Source organism: Pelecanus crispus, chromosome 1 (assembly GCF_030463565.1).
Source record: "Pelecanus crispus isolate bPelCri1 chromosome 1, bPelCri1.pri, whole genome shotgun sequence".
Taxonomy (NCBI): Eukaryota; Metazoa; Chordata; class Aves; order Pelecaniformes; family Pelecanidae; genus Pelecanus; species Pelecanus crispus.
The window spans coordinates 103,544,438-103,562,391 of NC_134643.1; the positions used below are offsets into that span (position 1 = coordinate 103,544,438).

At 44.5% G+C, this 17,954-nt stretch overlaps 1 protein-coding gene across 1 annotated transcript in view; it reads left to right on the top strand.

Annotated features, from left to right (window-relative positions):
- Window positions 1-14,095: 14,095 nt before the first annotated feature.
- NECTIN3 (nectin cell adhesion molecule 3) overlaps window positions 14,096-17,954 on the top strand; it is a 50,370-nt gene continuing 46,511 nt past the window's right edge. Inside the window, exon 1 of the mRNA XM_075727560.1 lies at window positions 14,096-14,318. Within this exon, the coding sequence (XP_075583675.1) occupies window positions 14,096-14,318 (223 nt within the window). The remainder of the gene's footprint in view (window positions 14,319-17,954) is intronic.

Here is a 17,954-nt window from a genome sequence, read left to right on the forward strand (position 1 = left end):
TATCACCTGTTACATGACTTCCATGAAGTCATATAATACACTTCCAAGGGAGGCTGTCATAACCTTCCAAAAGGAGGTTAGCCATAAGCTGCATCCACATTGCCAAGCACCTTTGCAAGGTTTCCTAGCAGGAGCTGGATATGCCGTAGGGATGCAGTCCGTAGGTGGGCAAGTGCAGTTTCTCTAGCTCTGTGCTCTGCTTCACCCCAGGAGGAAGAAGCTGTCTCAGCCATTCAAAGGCTGAAACCGGATCTGTTGTGTTGCTGGGGATCCATCCATTAATTACGCCAAGGATTATGTCTAAGGACTTCAGCTGACTTTGGAAACGGTCTGGAGCCAAAAGAAGGAAAGAGGCATGAACCTCTTTCATTTGCAAAATTCTGAAGCTAGTCAGTAGAAGGTGCTACACTTTACAACACACGAATTTGTCATCCTCACCTACAGCTGCAAATTCTGTGAATTATAGTAACCCTACATGAACAGTGCAACAATCTGTTTTTTAATTAGGCCAGTGAATTTTACTTACATAAAATATCAGAAAGTTACACATTTGAAACTACCTGGGTATTTTAATATCATTGGTTATCTACTCTGAATGAATCTAATCAACTACCAGCTGAATTTTGTGTGGAGAGCAACGAAGTTCTTTTTGCTAGCAGGAGGCCTGTTTTTGAATGTTCACTTTCTTGTTTGGAGTGATCTATGGGCAGTCTGGAATCCTATAACAGGAAGGATTTTGTAGAAAATAGCTGGCTGCCTGATATGGTCAAAAAGTAGCTGCTGCAGCAGTAAATCTCTGCCATAGTTTTGCATAAAGGCATACCTAAATGGGGAAACTGAGCATTGTATTTTAGAAACACATATGAGAAATGAAAGTGTCACAAGTGACAAAAAATGGCTATTTCACCTGGGAAAGGATACATATAAAATCAAAGCGTGCCATGAAATTGGATTCTATGATACATTTCAAAATGGGGAAAAAAACAGCAGATTAATGTTGTTTGTATATTTTCAGCAGTCCTGCAGTCACCTTGTACTTAGCATTGGCCATGAAATGATGGCAGAATCAAACTTAGTAAATATTTATTTAGCTCTAAGGTATTAAGACTAATCCCCTCAGTTTTCCCCTCTGCTTTCCTTTCACACAAATGTGAAAAAGTTGGCACATGCAAACTTTAATTCACTAGTGATAACCCAAGGGGATACAGAGCCATTTCAACTTACAGAGGTGCTTGCATAAGGAGTTCCAAAATCATTATATTTTTGCTGTAATATAGGAGAAAAGGTTTAAACTTTGCAGTGCGGTGGCTCTTAACTGACTGGTAGAACAGAGGTCTTCTTTACAAAGGCCTGAACCTCATCATTTCATGGAGACAATTTTGTACTGAGGATTTCTGTGCTGCAACCAGGAGCCAACAAATGCTTGGTGGGGTTTCACTGGATCAGCTTTACATAAGTTCAGAAAAAAACAAGTGAAAGAACATGGTCCAAACCCTTTTTTTATTTTGCATCAGCACAGCTTCTTTAATAGCTAACACTCATATGCCCTGGAATTGTGCCATGTATCTTAACTCTTCTTTGCCCAATTTATGAGATATGCATGTAGCACTTCCATGCCAGAGCTCTGAAGTGGGGCTCTGGTGTGTTTCAAACATGTCTTCCAGACATCCACTTCTGAGTGCAACAAGCTTTCTGCTCCTGTAGCTGTCCCATTCTGCTTCTTCAGCAGATCTCCAAGATGAGGAAATAAAGCAAGCCCACGCCTTCCCTGATATCTATCTATACAGGATGGCCTGAAGCCAGTCTTTCAATGAAATCTGTGGGCTCTTGATGAAGTCCTTACCATGGACAGTTTTTTCCTGCAAAGCTGTCTCATCATACCCTATACAACTTTCAAAGGATGGAGTGAATTAAGCCAGGCCTCTTCAGAGCCCTGGCCTCATTTCTTGCTCTAATGTACTTCAGTTCTCAGGACCTAGTTAGGCTAGTTGTGCATTCACACATGGTGTAGCCACCTTTACTTCATTGTGTTACTTGCAAACACTGAAAAACCATGTTAATTGCATTGTCACACAGTTATGGGTTTTTTTCCTTCCAAAATGTAACTGGATCTAAATTGATATGCATACACTGGGTTATTGAAACCTACAGTCATTACTAATACAGCAGAGCAAATTATGATTCTTTTTAGTTAAATAATTACAATAAAAAGCAAGGGGAAAAAAAATCTTCTACTACCTTAAAATTGAAATGGACTTTTTCTGTGTATTTTTCATTGAAATATTGCATTTTGTTCTCATATTATGTACCTCTAATTATTTTGTCTTTAAAAAATATAGACCAGTCGCCAATGAAAAATGTTGTTTGAAAGGAAAAGTCAAAATGATTCATTAAAAAAATGTCAAAATAAGCAGTTGGTGTTTCCGAAATGAAACATTTCAGGTCTTTTTATACTGCTTCCATATTTTTTCAGTCGTAATTATTTGCCAAATTACAATCATTGGTGTGAACAATTTCGGTCACTTTAGAACCGTACTTTCAGCGACTTTTCCAGTAATTGAAAAAAAATTATCTATCCCTGCTGTTATAACAATAAAGGATGTAAAAATATTCACTGTAAAATGGAGCAGGAACAATAGACACAGTCATAACAGCTGAATAAGAAACAGTATTTCTGTTTCATGAAAGTAATCCAGTAGGCATTTTCCAAGCTGTCTACACTTAACAGTTTTGAGTGGTCTATAGCTATATCTAAAAGCAAGCCTTCTAGCACCTCATGTAAAACATTCCTTCATCTCCCAGGTTGAGGTTCCTCTCTAGCCTGAGTTAGATTCTGCATTTGGGTCTCCAATAGCATATCCCTGCAACAGTACTTTAGTGACTTCTTTATCAGTGCTCATGCCATCTTCTCTGTCTACTGAAGATATCTAATGTAGTAAACATAATCCAGTAAATAGGGTTTTACATGTTTCAGCTAACTTTTAGTCTTGGATACTTTCACTCATACCAGAAATTCCAGCCTTTTTGAAAATTGTGTATACTCTTTTGTGAGAAAGTCTGATTTAAATTCACCTACATTTTCGGATTAAAAAAATAGCTTTGGTGAAAAAGCCCAACTCACTGTAATCAAGTCAGATCAGGGCTTCTATATTGCTAAGGTTAACACACAGACTGAACTCTACATGTGTCAGTGACATTGTTTTGGTCACACCAGCCATATGAAAGAAAGTGTATGCGTAAGTCTTTGCAGGATCAGGTCACTCATAAGACAAGTTGCACCTAACAGACATATTTAGATATATATATCCATACATAGGTAGATAAATATGCTACATATTAGGATGATGACTGAGTTGCAACTATAATTCTATTTTGCTTAGCACACAAGAAATGTTCCTCTAGTAACTTATAAGTGGAAAACCATAAATAACTGTCTGTCTTCTACCTCTGTGCCCTTAACTCCTAAAAGACGTACTTATGTATTACTGGTCAGGGACATATAAATATTTAATGGCATAAATCTCTGCTCATAATACACCAAAATTAAGGACTATAGCATTTTTCCTCCTGGAAAGGAGTTGCACAGTACATAATTTATACTATTTTCCACACATATGAAAGAGAGCGCAATGCCTTCTGTTTATCAACCGAACAGGCAAAGACAGCACCAAAATCACCTTTTCTTCTCATACTACCTGCCAGAATGCCAACACCCCAGTTCTTAGGCAGGGTTCACGTCCTTACAAGTGAAACTGTTTATTATTGTCTCACGTAAGTCGGTTTCCTTCCTCGTTTCTAAGATTATTAGTAAGAATATTATCAATAAGAATACAAGTCATTCTGATTTTGGAGAAGCTTTTTTATTCATGTGTCTTTCCGAGAGCTTATGACCTTGATGAAGGCTTCTCATGGGAGACTGAAGTGATACAACCAACAAATGATGCTGCTAAAAACGGCTGTCAGGGTTTGGACTGAGTATTTTAGATCAGTCTCAGCCAAGGATCCATGGAAAATTTGACTACAACTGGTTATACATTTTCTGCTATTGAAGTGTGAATATTTTCTGTCCTGGTGAAAATGTGCTTGCTTTCTCATTGAAATTCTACATGTTTTGGGGGGCTAGTTTTTATGTTGGCATTTATTCTTGAACACCCCCTCTCCCCAGCAAGTTCTGTTAGAATCCCTATGCTACTCATATAAACACAGCTCTTTATGCTGTTTATTTAAATCCCATGTTAGTAAAACCTTTCTAAAGCATTGCACCATTATTCAGCTCACAGAAAACCTTCAGTTTCTGAAATGCTCAAATGAGTCAGACTTGGGGTGGCAGGGGTTAAGGATGGTTGGGACTATCTGTTACTTCTCTGTATTTCCTATTTTATTTATAGTGAGTTTCATTCAATTGATTGCAAGCAGAGGAAGAACATAACAGATAAAATTAAAGAAGCTCTAAAACAAACATAAAGTGGCCATTTCAGCTTGAAATGATTAAGTTAAATACCCAGCCCACTCAAGGCTAATGGCAGAAGTCTAGAGTGGGAATGTGGAGTCTTCTCTGAAAATGTTGCTTATTAACTGGACGCTGCCCTTCCTGAACCATATGAAGTCATTTACCCAACAAAACTGTAAATATTAAGAATTTTTTTGTGTTCATATAACTATAAACAGGTAACTAATGATGAGACTAACAGAAAAATCATGCAGTTCCACAAACTTGCTTCTAGCCCTGCAGAACCACGAGCTGACAGGGCTGACGGCTCTCACTGCCCCAAAAGTGAATACAGCCACCGTCATGGTGCTTCACAACTGGGTAACTCTGGGAGAAAAATCCGAAAAACAGGATTTGTCAGGTTGGCATCGTTCTTCATGCTCATCAAATTGTTTAGAGAGCTTAGCTGAAGCAAAAAGTGAAACAGGATAGCAGGTGGTGCAAAAAGATCCTTAAACAACATTTGATAGACAATGTACGTGAGAGAAAGCATGGTTCTTTGGCTGAGGGAGGGAGAATTGCAACAAGGACCTCAATTCATTTTTGCCATTCTACCTATTATACCTAGGATTACCACAGAAAACAAAGAAATAATGGCGTTGTTCCTTTCAAGTGCAAAGCGTGACTGGCTGTGTTTCATTCTGCTCTATTCCTTCCGCAGATTAAAGCCCAAGAGTTACGACTATGTTTTCACACCAAAATACAGATACATGAATAAATCAGTAAATAAAAATGATCATCCGCTGCAGGGCAGATGTTAACAAAGTACTTGTGGTGCAGAAGTGAAATTGATATCAAAACCATTCGCAAACAACTCTAGGATTGGCAACCGTCAAAAGCCAAGAGATTCATATTTAATGCTGGTACTTTTCTCTAATTCAGATGTATTAAAAAAGAGACACCATATGCTCAGGGGTGGGAACAGGGTGGATATACCAAAGTAAACTATAGAAACTATAATAAAATCACTGTTGAAGAATTGATTCCAGATGACATGTTGTTGAATGTACTTGGATGTAAATGAGCTGACAAAAAATAGATAATTAAATATATAATTAGGCCTTGGTACTTGCTGTCAAAGGATATTATTGAGGATGCAACTAACTTTACGAGGCATTAGCAGGTGTGAGTTTGTGGGCAGGAGCAATATGTTTTACAGCCTTTGTTTCTCAAGTTATTTGCATGTACATTCAACTTAGAGCAAGTTTTCTTTCTTTTAATTCAGTTCTTCTCATACTTAGAGTTACACATGTATGTGTTTTACCAGTTAAGCGTGTATTCTTCCTTGATTGTGTGTGCTAAAGGATGACATTAGAAGAACTTCAGGTGTTTCAGTATTGTACACCTCACACAAAATATTCCTTTGAACTGGTTTATTTTGTGTAAGCTGAAAAGAGGACTTTTGTATTTCTATTGCAGGGTGGCCTGTTTTGGATTACTTAATCCTTTCTGAGTGGATTACTATAAATTAAAGGAAACAAAATCTCAGACCTTGTGAACTATTAAATAAGGTGTAGGTGTACCCTTGCTCTCCTCCTCCCCCCTGCCCCCGACAAAAATAATATTACTCCAAACATCATTTTTGTAGAATCTGAAAACATTTGTGAATTTGGGACAGTTTCCAGCAAATGGCAGAATGTCTCATTCTGGAGGACTGAAACAATGAAACAGTAAATATTTCCAAAATGAAACATTGATACTTCACATTCAAATGATGCTTTTGTTTAGAAACTGACCTAATTTGAAAGGGTCAGAAATGTTTATAAAAGCCAAAAAATTGAGCAATATTTTTTTTTGGCACCACAGAAATTACATTTTTCCCATATTTTGGCTGGATGACCAAAGGAAAATGATCCACTATTCATGTGCCCTTAATCTACACAGATTTTTTCCTTGTTATATAACAATTTTGTCATGAGGTGACTTCTAGGTAAAACAGTTACACAACTGCAATTTAGGCATAGCTATTATCAATAAAGGCACTCTTTTTCCTTACAGGAATAAGGGTATTAATTTTTTTACAAATGTAGCTTTCTCTTGTATATGGGAATAGTTGAAGTGGTGCAAGATATTTATGTAGATGAAGACTTCAACCTCAGTAACGCTTTCCGTGTGCACCAGTGTACTCCTCTTCGTGTAAAGACACACCCTGGGCTACTCTTTTCAGGCTGAAAGTAGAAGGGCAAATTCTGAATTCAGTTATATATGTAAAAGCATAAAAATAACTGTTTAAAATTAATAGGCATTGGTCTTTGTCACTCAAAGTTTTAAAAGACTGGATCTGGAAGTGACTTAAAATGTGCTCAAAAATCAGAGACTGAAACCTTCATTTAGTTTCAGACCAATGCTAATTTTTATAGACATTCAAAAATGGCATCATAGAAACTGCAATGTACATGGGCTTCATATAGCAGAAACCTACGGGTATAATAAGGTGATTTTTTTCTAGTGAACCATGGCATGTTTCAATCATACACTGGTTTTTGAATTCGCGGAAGTTAATGTGGTTTTAAGTACAAAACATGGATGTAAGCAGCAGGAATACAGCATGTTACTGCAGTTACCTTCTGATTTTACCTTGATGCATCTTTCATATATTACATATCCAGGCTGTATTCCTAGGACACAGGCAAGCACAACCTTTGGGTTCATGTACTCCACTTGTCATACTGTGGAATACCTGCTGCATTTATCAATCTGCAGAGTAAAAGACAGTGGAATAGAAGAAAAAGCAAAGTAGTAAGATTACACCATTTATAGTAGTTAAAATCTCGCCGAGGTGCGCTCATTTCTAAGGATAAGAACAAGGACTCTCAAGGAAAATGAAAAGGCTGGGAGGAGCAGTTGAGAAGATGAAGAGAGTAAGTCTGAGAAGAAAAAGCAGCAAGTTCCTCCAGGGAATTCTAAACCTGCTTCTTCTCCCATAATTAAGTGAAGCTGGTGTAACAGTTACTAAAAATGAATAAAGGTTCCCATTAAAATGAATGTTAAGATTCCCTTTGCCTTGAATCAAGAACCAAGCTCCTGCTGCGGCTGGGATCATGTCAGTGAATCGGGACAATGAAAATATCGTTGTGAAATGTAGGTATGCACTATAAAATTGTGACCTCATTGGGATATAAATTTTTTTTCAGGAAGACATCTGTCCTGGCTTTGGCTGGGATAGAGTTAATTTTCTTCCTAGTAGCAGGCATAGTGCTGTGTTTTGAATTTAGTGTGAGAATAATGTTGATAACACACTGATGGTTTAGTTGTTGCTAAGTACTGCTTACACCAGTCAAGGACTTTTCAGCTTCCCATGCTCTGCCAGGTGCACAAGAAGCTGGGAGGGGGCACCGCCAGGACAGCTGACCCAAACTGGCCAAAGGGCTATTCCATACCATACGATGTCATGCTCAGTATAGAAACTGGGGGGAGTTGGCCAGGGGGCTGTGGTCGCTGCTTGGGGACTGGCTGGGTGTCAGTCAGCGGATGGTGAGCAGTTGCATCACTTTTTTTTTCCCCTTGGTTTTTGTTCCTCTTCTTGTTGTTTTCCTTTTCACCATTTTTTAAAATAATAATAATTATTATTAATACTACTGCTACTATTATTATTATTACTACCGTTATTATTTCTTTTCAATTATTAAACTGTTCTTTTTCTCAACCCATGAGTTTTCTTACTTTTACCCTTCCGATTCCCTCCCCCATCCCATGGGGAGGGGAGGATGAGGGAGCAGCTGCGGGGGCTGAGCTTCTGGCTGGGGCTAAACCATGACAACATCTTTCTTCTTTTTGACCCTGTAGAAAAGCAGATTCATTTCGGTTTTCTTTAGCTGTGAGAGAAATATCTAGCGGGACAGCAAGAATCCTCTTCCAGAGCTGAACCAGGACTATCCTGGGCAATTATCTCTTCTCCACAACTACACCATGCAGGGGCTGGATGAAGTGGCAGCTCAGCAACTCTCTCTTGTGCAGGGAAATCAGCCAGGCAGTGGAGGTGTGCCTGGGGCATCTTTGTGGCCACTGGAGAGACAACTGCCAAGGGCAGGGAAGTGGGACTGCAGTGTAGGGATGTCCAACTGGCACCCAAGCAGACTGGCAACACCCTCGGCTTCCGGCTAATGGTTATGGCTAGGGAGCAGCCCCAGGGCGAGTGACACGAAAAGCGAGACTTAGCATCCTCCCTCTGCTACACCAGCTGCTCCCCAGCTATGGATCAGGGTACGGTCCTTTGGGTTTCTTCCTCTCTTTCTAAGTGTACCTCTATGCTCCTACTTCTGAAATGTCATGGTAACAGCCCTTGCTCACTCATTCCCTCTTTCCCTCACTCTTCCACCCATTCCCTTCACCTTTCTCTCTCTCACCTTCCTGTGCTCTCTTTTTGCTCATCTTAAGCACCTAGTGCTTGTGCCTAGAAAGAAATGTGGTAGTTTTAGAACAAAATACGCAAACCGTGCATTTGTCCATACAGACACATATGAATGAAGGGTGTTTTGTATTTAATAGTATATAATATCACAATTCTCTAGAAGTATACCTAGATAGTTACAGAGAGAAAGGCAAGAAAACAGGCATACAGAAGGAGAGCAAGAGAATACAGTAAGAGGAAACAGAGCAGAAAGAAAACAGAGGAAGCATTGTCTGACTTGCAAATATTCTTCCAAGAGGAATCCTTAAGTTTTCTGTCCTCTTTCTCAGTGAGGTAAGTGGCAACCAGAGAGATCTAACTGGAAACCGTACCATTTCCTCGCTTATTATTTTTTGTCTGTCAGCAATGCATAAGGAATTCACTTAGTTGGCTGGGAGTCCTAAACCTCTTGGCTGAGACAACAGGAATCTCAGTCGCACTGTAGACTGGGTGATATGTACCATGGGTATGAAACATAATGTTGGGTGTGATTGCTGTCAGTAACCATTACTACTTTGCGGAAAAAAGCACAAGCTTTGGGACTTGCCTGAGACACATAAAGGTTCTTGAGCAAACGTGAGAGCAGGGCCACTCTGTGTGCAAGAGCACCACGGTTTTCTAATTGTACTTTGCAATGAAGAGGAAGCCGGTCACTCGGATTTCTCCTTAAAGGGATAGTCTTTGATTGAAACAAGATATAAGTATGCCATCTTTAATAACCAAAGTACTGGGCAAATGGATTTTAAAAATATCATATACCATGCGACTGTATGTATGTTATTCTTGGCTAAGCTTGCTTATGATTTGAATCAAAATATTATGATAGATTTTTCTATGAGATGACAACCCAGATCATTTTGCATTATACTGTATGCAAAGAGCTGGGAAACATGAGAATAGTCCAACTTTACAACATATTCTTACTCCTAGTCATTTCTTAATAACAGTCATGGTTATAGAGCATCCTTCCCCCCAAAATTCCTAAGTGTATGCGACACTATTAAAAACATACTTTACAAGTGATAAGACAAACTCTGTGCATTGTGGGGAGCTGTCTGAGCCTTTCCCAATCATGATCATGGACCATCAGAACAGAGTCCACTGCCAGGTCAGGAGACGCATGCACATAAATACGCGGCCCACGTTCTTTGGTCCTGCTGGAACCACTGTCAATCATGCCTGCCGCACAGCCTACAGAGATGCTTTTCCATGGCTTTCTAGACAAGGAATTGGACAGGCACCTTTCTCCGTACGGCACAGAAAATAATACTCTGGCTGTGGTTTTCCTGAGACATGGCCAGAGACACAACTATTCTGACTTTGGCTGGAGGAATGATGCAGAAACACAACCACCTGCTAGCAAACAGCAGAAACTCTGTGTAATAGCAGGGTAAATATCTCATCCAGCTGGAAGCATGTGGAAAAAAGGCAGTTTTTGTTTGGGGTTGGTTCGGTGTGGTTTTATTTTAAAGGGTCATAACGGGTGGTGGTGTGCAAGCATCGCCAGGGAGGCCCCGTCCCATCCATTCGAATGGAAGCGAGAGTTTTCAGAAAAGCACATTGTTCTGCTACAAACCTATTTGCCGATTCCCACTGAAGTGAATAGCCCTTCATTCCAGCGGGAATTTGTGCCGTCGCTTCAAATGTTATGCATATAAGTTAATTTCACACTGCTTCAGGACTTTGTTTTCAAATGACCAAAAGGGTTAAGAACAGAGAAGTAAACGCTTGCCAAACACCCTGGTCTAAATTAAGGGTAAGGGTTTTTTTTTCCTTTGGGGGGAAGGGCGGGTGGGTGGACAATGGCCAGAGAGGGAAATATGGACTGGAAATAAAGTACAGTCTTTTGTATTCCTACAGCTCAAAGATGCTTTTGAACAGGACTGCTGCCAACTGTGGAAAACCATCTTTTTACGGAAAAAAATGCCAGTAACAAAGGATTTACAAGAACTGAGCCAGTGTGTCCTATATGCATTTATTCAACATTATGCAAGATTAATTGTTTGGAGCATCATGCCTTCAGGAGTGTTCTAAGCATTGGGGAGCCAAATTTAGCCTTGATATCATGAAGTCAAATTTCCTTTTGTATCACAAAGTCCCCAGGATGCCTGATTACAACAGTGCTGAATCTGGCACTGGAAGATGTTACCTACAGACTGGGCACAGTTCTGTTTAAATATGACAAACTGCATTTGCTTCCTTAGCCTGCATGAATTGATGTACATATTTTGGTGCTAGACCTTCAAAACATTTTATTTTAAACAGACTTAATGCCTTTTGTTGTTTTGGAATGAAAAGAAGTGAAAATATTACATCAGGTGACAATTTGATTATGGTTGTCACACATAGGATTTTAAGGGTTGCACTCTCAATTACACTACGGCCCCATTACATTTCCTGCCCATCCTGAGAGTGCCTTAAACTTGGTGCAAATGTAATTATGAGATGTAATTTGCTTCGACTGTTAACTATAAAAGGGGATTTATCTGTATAGGACTCGTCTATACAGGGAAATGGAATAATTACACCCAATTAAAACATCTACCTGGAATGTTACATCAGCAAAGCCATAGCAGCATAAATTGTTCTGCTACAATTATGCTCATCAATTTTCCCATGTAAAAAGGCTCTTAGCATAAATAAAAATTGGGCTCTAATGATTAATTCAGTATTATATTTATCCAGGTTTATTGGCATGGTGGAATATATTGGTTTCCACGGAATCAAAATGGCAAAGAGTCTAACAACAGAGTAAAGGACTGGGCTTCAAAAGTATCAGCAGAGTAGGAAAACCTCTTTTTTTTTCCTTTAAACAAACTGTCGTATAAATCTGTTTACGCACTTTTGGACAAAACCCTGGGTACCACCTGAGAAATCCTGATCCCAGTCCCAGAGCAAATTGACATGAAAACAGTTTTGTACTAGCTGAGGATTAGACTTACAGAATTACACTGATTTCACAAAACTTTGAGAGTCCTCTCAGTTATGTTGGCTTGCATAGCAAAATGTTGATGAATGTCGAACATCCATCACAGCTAGCGGTTTGCCTCTAGTAACTTTTCTCCTGAATTCTCTTTTGTTTCACAGTTACAAATTAATGAGGCCAGTTAATTGGCAAACATTCAGTGTAGCTGAAGACCGGATGAACATACTATTGTGAGCATCTGATAAACTTAGCCATGCGTAGCTTTGAGAGAAACTGCTGTTCATGCCCACCATTGAAGGAAATTATCAAATATTACACTGTACTGAGGAAAACGCGGGGCTTCTATGGAACCTGCTCCCAGTGGATGTCTCAGCAGCAGGTATGGTATATACAGCTATTCAATATTTGCCGTGAAGTTTTGCAAGGATAGTGTACCTGAAATGAAAAAGCACACCTAGATTGCAAAGAAGCAAGACTCTCAACCCAATTCTTTTCGAGCTTCTGTACTTTGCTATTGAAAAATCTGATTTGGGGATACATCCATTGACACTGCGCTCACAACACTGATGTTCAGATCAGTGCTGAGATGCGGCAAAGAAACCGCACTTCCTAGAAAAGTCACCTTTAATTTTGTGACCTGCTTACAGCCTGCTCTAATTCCGAGACAGCCCTTAGCTGGATTCCTGGGACCAGGACCTGGAACCTGGGCAAAGGCACGAATCCCCTCTTCACCTCGAGAGCGACCACCTTGCCCTGCCACCTTATTACAGCATTGCGGCTGGGGCATCATCGCTCCCTGCGGAGCAGCTCTGCCCTCATCGATGACAGCCTTGCCCAGAGCAAAGCTACGTGCTGTGCCACAGCCAAGAATCCCCGCAGGCGTTAGCGTGACAGAAGCCCGCCCTGCTGCCCCCCGGATCCCCGCAGGCCCCTCCGCCAGGGCTGCACGGGGCCATATTTGGTATTCCTCAGTGATTTCTGCACAGGGCTCACACTGCTCCTCGATGGTTTCGGACCCCTTAGCTCTGCCAGAGTCTGCCTTCGGATGCAGTCATCTCTTGCGGCCTTAGGATGGGGTCCGGATCTTTTTGTAGCCGTGCGCCCCGTGCTCCCCTGAGGCTGCCGAGATGCCTGCAGAAGGGAGGTGCTGTGGCAACGGGTGCCCCTGCCCGGCACCTCGCTGGTGATGGGGTGCCTCTCACGAGGGGCTTGCCAGCGGCAGAGTAAGCGACCGGGGAGGCAGCGGCGGGAAACTTTACCGCCGGTAAAAACACGGCGCCAAAGCTGAGCGCCCGCTGCCAGGGGCCCACGGGCCCAGCGCAGGACCCGCCGCGCCCCGGGCCCGCGGCGGGCGGCCGCCCCCGCGGAGGGGGAGACGGCCCCGTCCCGCCGAGGAGGGAGCGGCGCCCGCCGGGGCCCCGCGCCTCCTGGGGAGCCCGGGAGCGGCCCTGACCGGCCCCCCCCCCCCCCCGCCCCCGGGCGGCCGGGCGAACGGGAACGCCCGCGCCCGGCGCCCGGCGCCTGGCTGAGCAGACCGCGGCCGGTCCCCCGCCGCCCCCGGGGGAGCCCGCCCGGGGCATGCGCTGCTGACCGGTCCCCAGGCCGCGGGGCAGCCGCCGCCCGGCCCGGCCCGGCCCGGCTCCCCCCCCCCCCCCCCCCGCCTGCTTCCCGCTGCCTCGGCGGGGCCCGCGGCCGGCGTGCGCCGGACAGCGGCTGGGAGGACGCGTGGCGGAGCCTCCCATCCCCGCAGGGGCGCAGCGGGGCGGGGGAGGCGACGGGGGCCGGGGAGGCCGGCGGGGGGGGAGCGGGGGCCGGGCGGCGGGTCCGGCCGGGCCGCCGGGGAGCGCGGCGCCCCCGACCACGCTCGGGGCGGTGGCGGGCGGGGCGGGGGGGAGGGGGCGGGGCGGGACGTACCAACAGCCCCCCGGGGGAGGACACTGTGGCACCCCCTCCCACCAGCCGCCCGCGTTGCCAAGGGGACACCTCCCCCAACCCCCCCGCGTCCGCGAGTCCACAGAGCGGGGCGGGAGCGGCGGGGGGCGAGGCGACTCGCCCCGGGGCGGGTAGAAAAGGTTGGGGGGCGGGGGTCGAAGTAGATGCGCAGGGCCCACGCCTCCCTCTCCCCCCCTCCCCGCGGCGGGGTGGTGTGGCCCGCTCTGAGGGCGGGGAGCGGCGCGCAGCGCCTCCCCGCTCAGTGACACACGCACCCGGTGCGGGCAGGCGGTGGCTGGGCGCGGAGCGGGAGCGGGCGGGCGTCGTAGCGGCGGCGACTGGGAGCCGAGCCCGGAGCATGGCAGGGGCCGGAGCCGCTGCGGAGGCTGCCGCTGGTTTCTCCCATTCGCCGGCTCCTCCCGCCCGCCGGGAACTTTTTCCAGCGGCCGGCGGCGGTGCCTCCCCCCGGCGGTGGTGGTGGCGGCAGCGGCGGAGGCAGGAGCGGCGGTGGCTGCGCTCGGTGGTGCCGCCCGGGCCGGGGCTCGGGCTGCTGGGGCTGGTTTTCTCTCGCTTCTGCTGCAGTAAGTGAAACTTTTTCCCCGTTGGCGGCCGGGGCAGGGCGAGGGGGCGGGTGGAGGAGGAGGAGAGAAACCCGAGCCCCGGCAGCGCCGGGGGACTCGGCCGAGTTGGGGGAAACTTTGCGCGCCCGGCGGGGTGGGGTGGCGGTTGCGGGCGGGGGAGGCGGGTGGGACGTGGCCGGGATCGCGGAACCTTCCCCCGGGAGCGGCTGGGGAGGAGGGGGGGGGGGGGGGGGGGGGGGCTCGGAGCCTGCGCCGGGGAGACCCCCGGCCGCCTTCCCCCGCCTTCTCCCCGAGGAGCCCCCGCTGGCGGCGGGGCGGGCCGGGCCGTTGTGCGGGCCGCGGGGGTCGCTTGCCGCGGCGGGGACCGTTACCCGCCAGCGCGGGGGCCGGGGCCGGGGGCCGCCCCCGCCGGGCCCCTCCGCGAAGTTTCTTCGGCCGCCGGCTCCGCGCCGCTTGGCGGGGGTGGCCGCGGGCCGGGGCGGGGCAGCGGGGGAAGTTTGTCCGCCGGTGGCGGGGCTGGGGCTTCCCCCCCCGCCCCGGGGCGGGCGGCAGGTTATCCGCCGTAATTCCCGTCCTGACCGGCGGGCTTTCGCTTGTTTGCGGAAATTCACGGTTGTCCCGGCTCCCTCCCCCCACCCCGGCCTCCAGCCAGTGGGAAGGACAGAAGGGTGGGTCTTGGTTGTTCTCCGGCTGTACTTCGCGGGAGGAAGAGTACGCTCTTTGCTTCGGCTGCTGCTGGCTTGCATCGCTGTTTCTTCTTAATTGGGGTGAAATCCGTGCTAGTTACTGTAGGCTCACGGCTTTAGATCGCTTCTCTCTTTTTGGGAGTATGGATTTGTGTGCTCTACATCACCCTCATCTTGAGCAGCAACCGCCGGGGCACTGCGGTACGGGGCTCCCGTCTGGCTTGGCGTGACCGCTCGTAGGAAAACACCAGCACCCCTCCCACCTCACCCCCCCGTGCTTTTTCCTGTGGAAAACAAGCAGGCGACGTAGCAGTTGGAAACTAAATCGGAGCAGGATTTTATTTGTTTGTGTTTTGTGTTGGTTTTTCTTTTCTTATTGCATGCAATGTAATGTGTGTACTGTCATTTGTACAGCAGTGGAAGATGAGGGGGGAAAAAAAAAGTGGACTTAGGCAAGAGCGCTTCGAAAACTATCATCCTGCTGTTGTATTCCCAATGCAGTAATGAATAGTTGGCAAGGATATTTTATTATAGGATACACCGTGTCCTTTTTCTCTTGAAGGAAGGAGGAACAAGTTAGAGGAGGTAGTCTCTGGAGGTTCATGCGATAAAAATACTGAGGAACTTGCAAGCCATGCCACCATAAAGCGGTTGTATAGTATCTGAGAAATGCTTTTTCAGGGAGGGAGTTGAGGCACTGGTGCTGTAAGATTGTGCTCTTGCATGTAATAGTCTCCCCCCTCTGGCAATGATGTAGCTTTCAGAAAAGATGATTATTACTAATTTAAGCTTAAACATATGCATTTGCTGAAAGAGAACCCTGTTAAATTGCATATGTTCTAGCTGTCCCTAAAGAAGGGCAACTATGGGAAAGACAGAAGGTTGGGTCTTCATGTACATGGGGTTTATTTCGGAGGAGGAAGAGTAGTTCACCGTTGTTCCTTGTTCTCATGTTACTGTTTCAGTTTACTGAGAGCTAGTGTGCTCACATAAATTCTGTTGAGAGGACAGATTTGGTGCTAGTCAAGCTGAATAACAACTGCAATAGTTGTTATAGCACAAGAGTTCTGTGGGACTAGGTGACTGTCTCCTTAGCCAGAGATTACTGGGATGCTTCTTTAGAGAAGATGAACTGTGTTAGTGAAGCGGTCTGAAAGTGGAATTGCTTATGCAGAAATTCTTCTGTGTTGCATAAAGTATGTCCTGGCTACAGGATTAAGTCTCTAAATTGACGGCTTGCTTATTTTTTTAATAAATTGTTAGCTATTAAACTAAGTTGCTGTTGAAATAACTGAAACAAGATCTATTGCCGTCTTGCATGTTCTCTAGAGCTACCTGGCTGAATGTTTTAAAAAGTGTTAAAGACCTATTTTTCTTCTTCTTTAAAATACATCCAACTGTTTAATTTCCCACACATAAAACTATGGAGCTCTTAGTTGATAACATACACTTATTAGTATTTGGCTTTATTTGTGGTAAATTGACTTTTTCAATATTAAGAAGGTGCTGCATTTCAAAACCTTAAGGCTTGAAGACTTAGTTTTCACAGGGTTGGCAAAGTCCTCGCACTAGCAGTTTTTTCCCCTCTCTTTGTTCAAGGTGATTTCTGCCCTTTTGCAATTAAAAAGGTGAAGTTGCAGACCTGACATAACCTTGCCAAGCTATTTTTACATGTAAATGTGAAGATAATGGTAACAATGAAGTTAAGACCATCCGTGTGCTGTGTCATGCGGTGGCTTACTATTTTAGTCTTCATGAGTGTAGTTCAGATGTCAGTCTTCCAAGATTCCTTTTTGTGTATGTGAACTTGACTGATAAGGCTTCAGAACGTCTGCCAAAAGTGGGAATGTTGTGTTGAAATAATGTTCTTTTTCAAGCACAAAGTTTTGAAGGGCAATCTATGGATAAAAGGTGAAACTTAAGAAACTACTAGTGATTTTTGGACTGTGAGGTAAGAAGCAGGGGAAGATGGTTTTTCATCAGCATCTTAGGTTTTGGATTACTTTTTTTGACCCTGAAATTTCTCACAATTGTTTTCCTTATCTCTGTAACTGTCACAAGTCAGTGTGAAGGAAAAATTACATAATGATTGTAGCTTTTAGGAGTGCTTGTAAATACATTTTGAGCATGATTAGATGTTGACAGAACCTGAAACTGCTGACTGCTTTTGGTTACCATACTTCCTACCGGTTGGCCAACTCTGATAATGCTAGTAAAAGGAAGAATTGAAAACAGCACCACAAAAAAAAAAACCCCTAGTAAGAAACCTTCAGTATAAAATCAAATCAGTTTTTATGCAATCATTTTGACTGACAGCTGGAAATGATGATTTGTTTGATCTATAATTCCTCAGAGAAATATTACCAAAAAAACCCCAAACTGAAGGGGGAGGGAAGAGCGAAAATGTATATGGAATCTGAAATAACAGCAACTTTCAGATTTTTGAATCAAAATAGACCTGCTTTAATAAATAGTGCTCTTTTTAGGAAAGTGAGACCATCAGGTTCAGCTTGCATGTACAAGTAATTCCACTTCTTCCACTTCTTGGTCAAACAGTGTGTGATTCAATGAAGTACTTACTAAATTTGATAATATAAGCTTACTGTAGCTTTAAACTGCGAGGATGTATGCCACCTGTAAGAAACATTATCATAACCTTTAATCTATAAAAAAAACCTTAAAAATATTTGCTACAATGTATACTCAGTGATGTTGTATATGAGGACCTGTGTCCTACTAAGTAATGAATTCCTCATAATTTCAGTGCCTCATTAGTTTGCACACAGTGATAAGTTTTTTGCAAATTTTTTTGAATGTAAGCATGAATTAAAAACTAAGAAAAATTGTAAAGTGAGGTGAATAGAAAGGATGAACATACAAGATGCATTTCTCAGGGACTTCATTGAGGAAATAATTTTTTTTTCAGTTTGAATTGTTGGTTATATTAAGC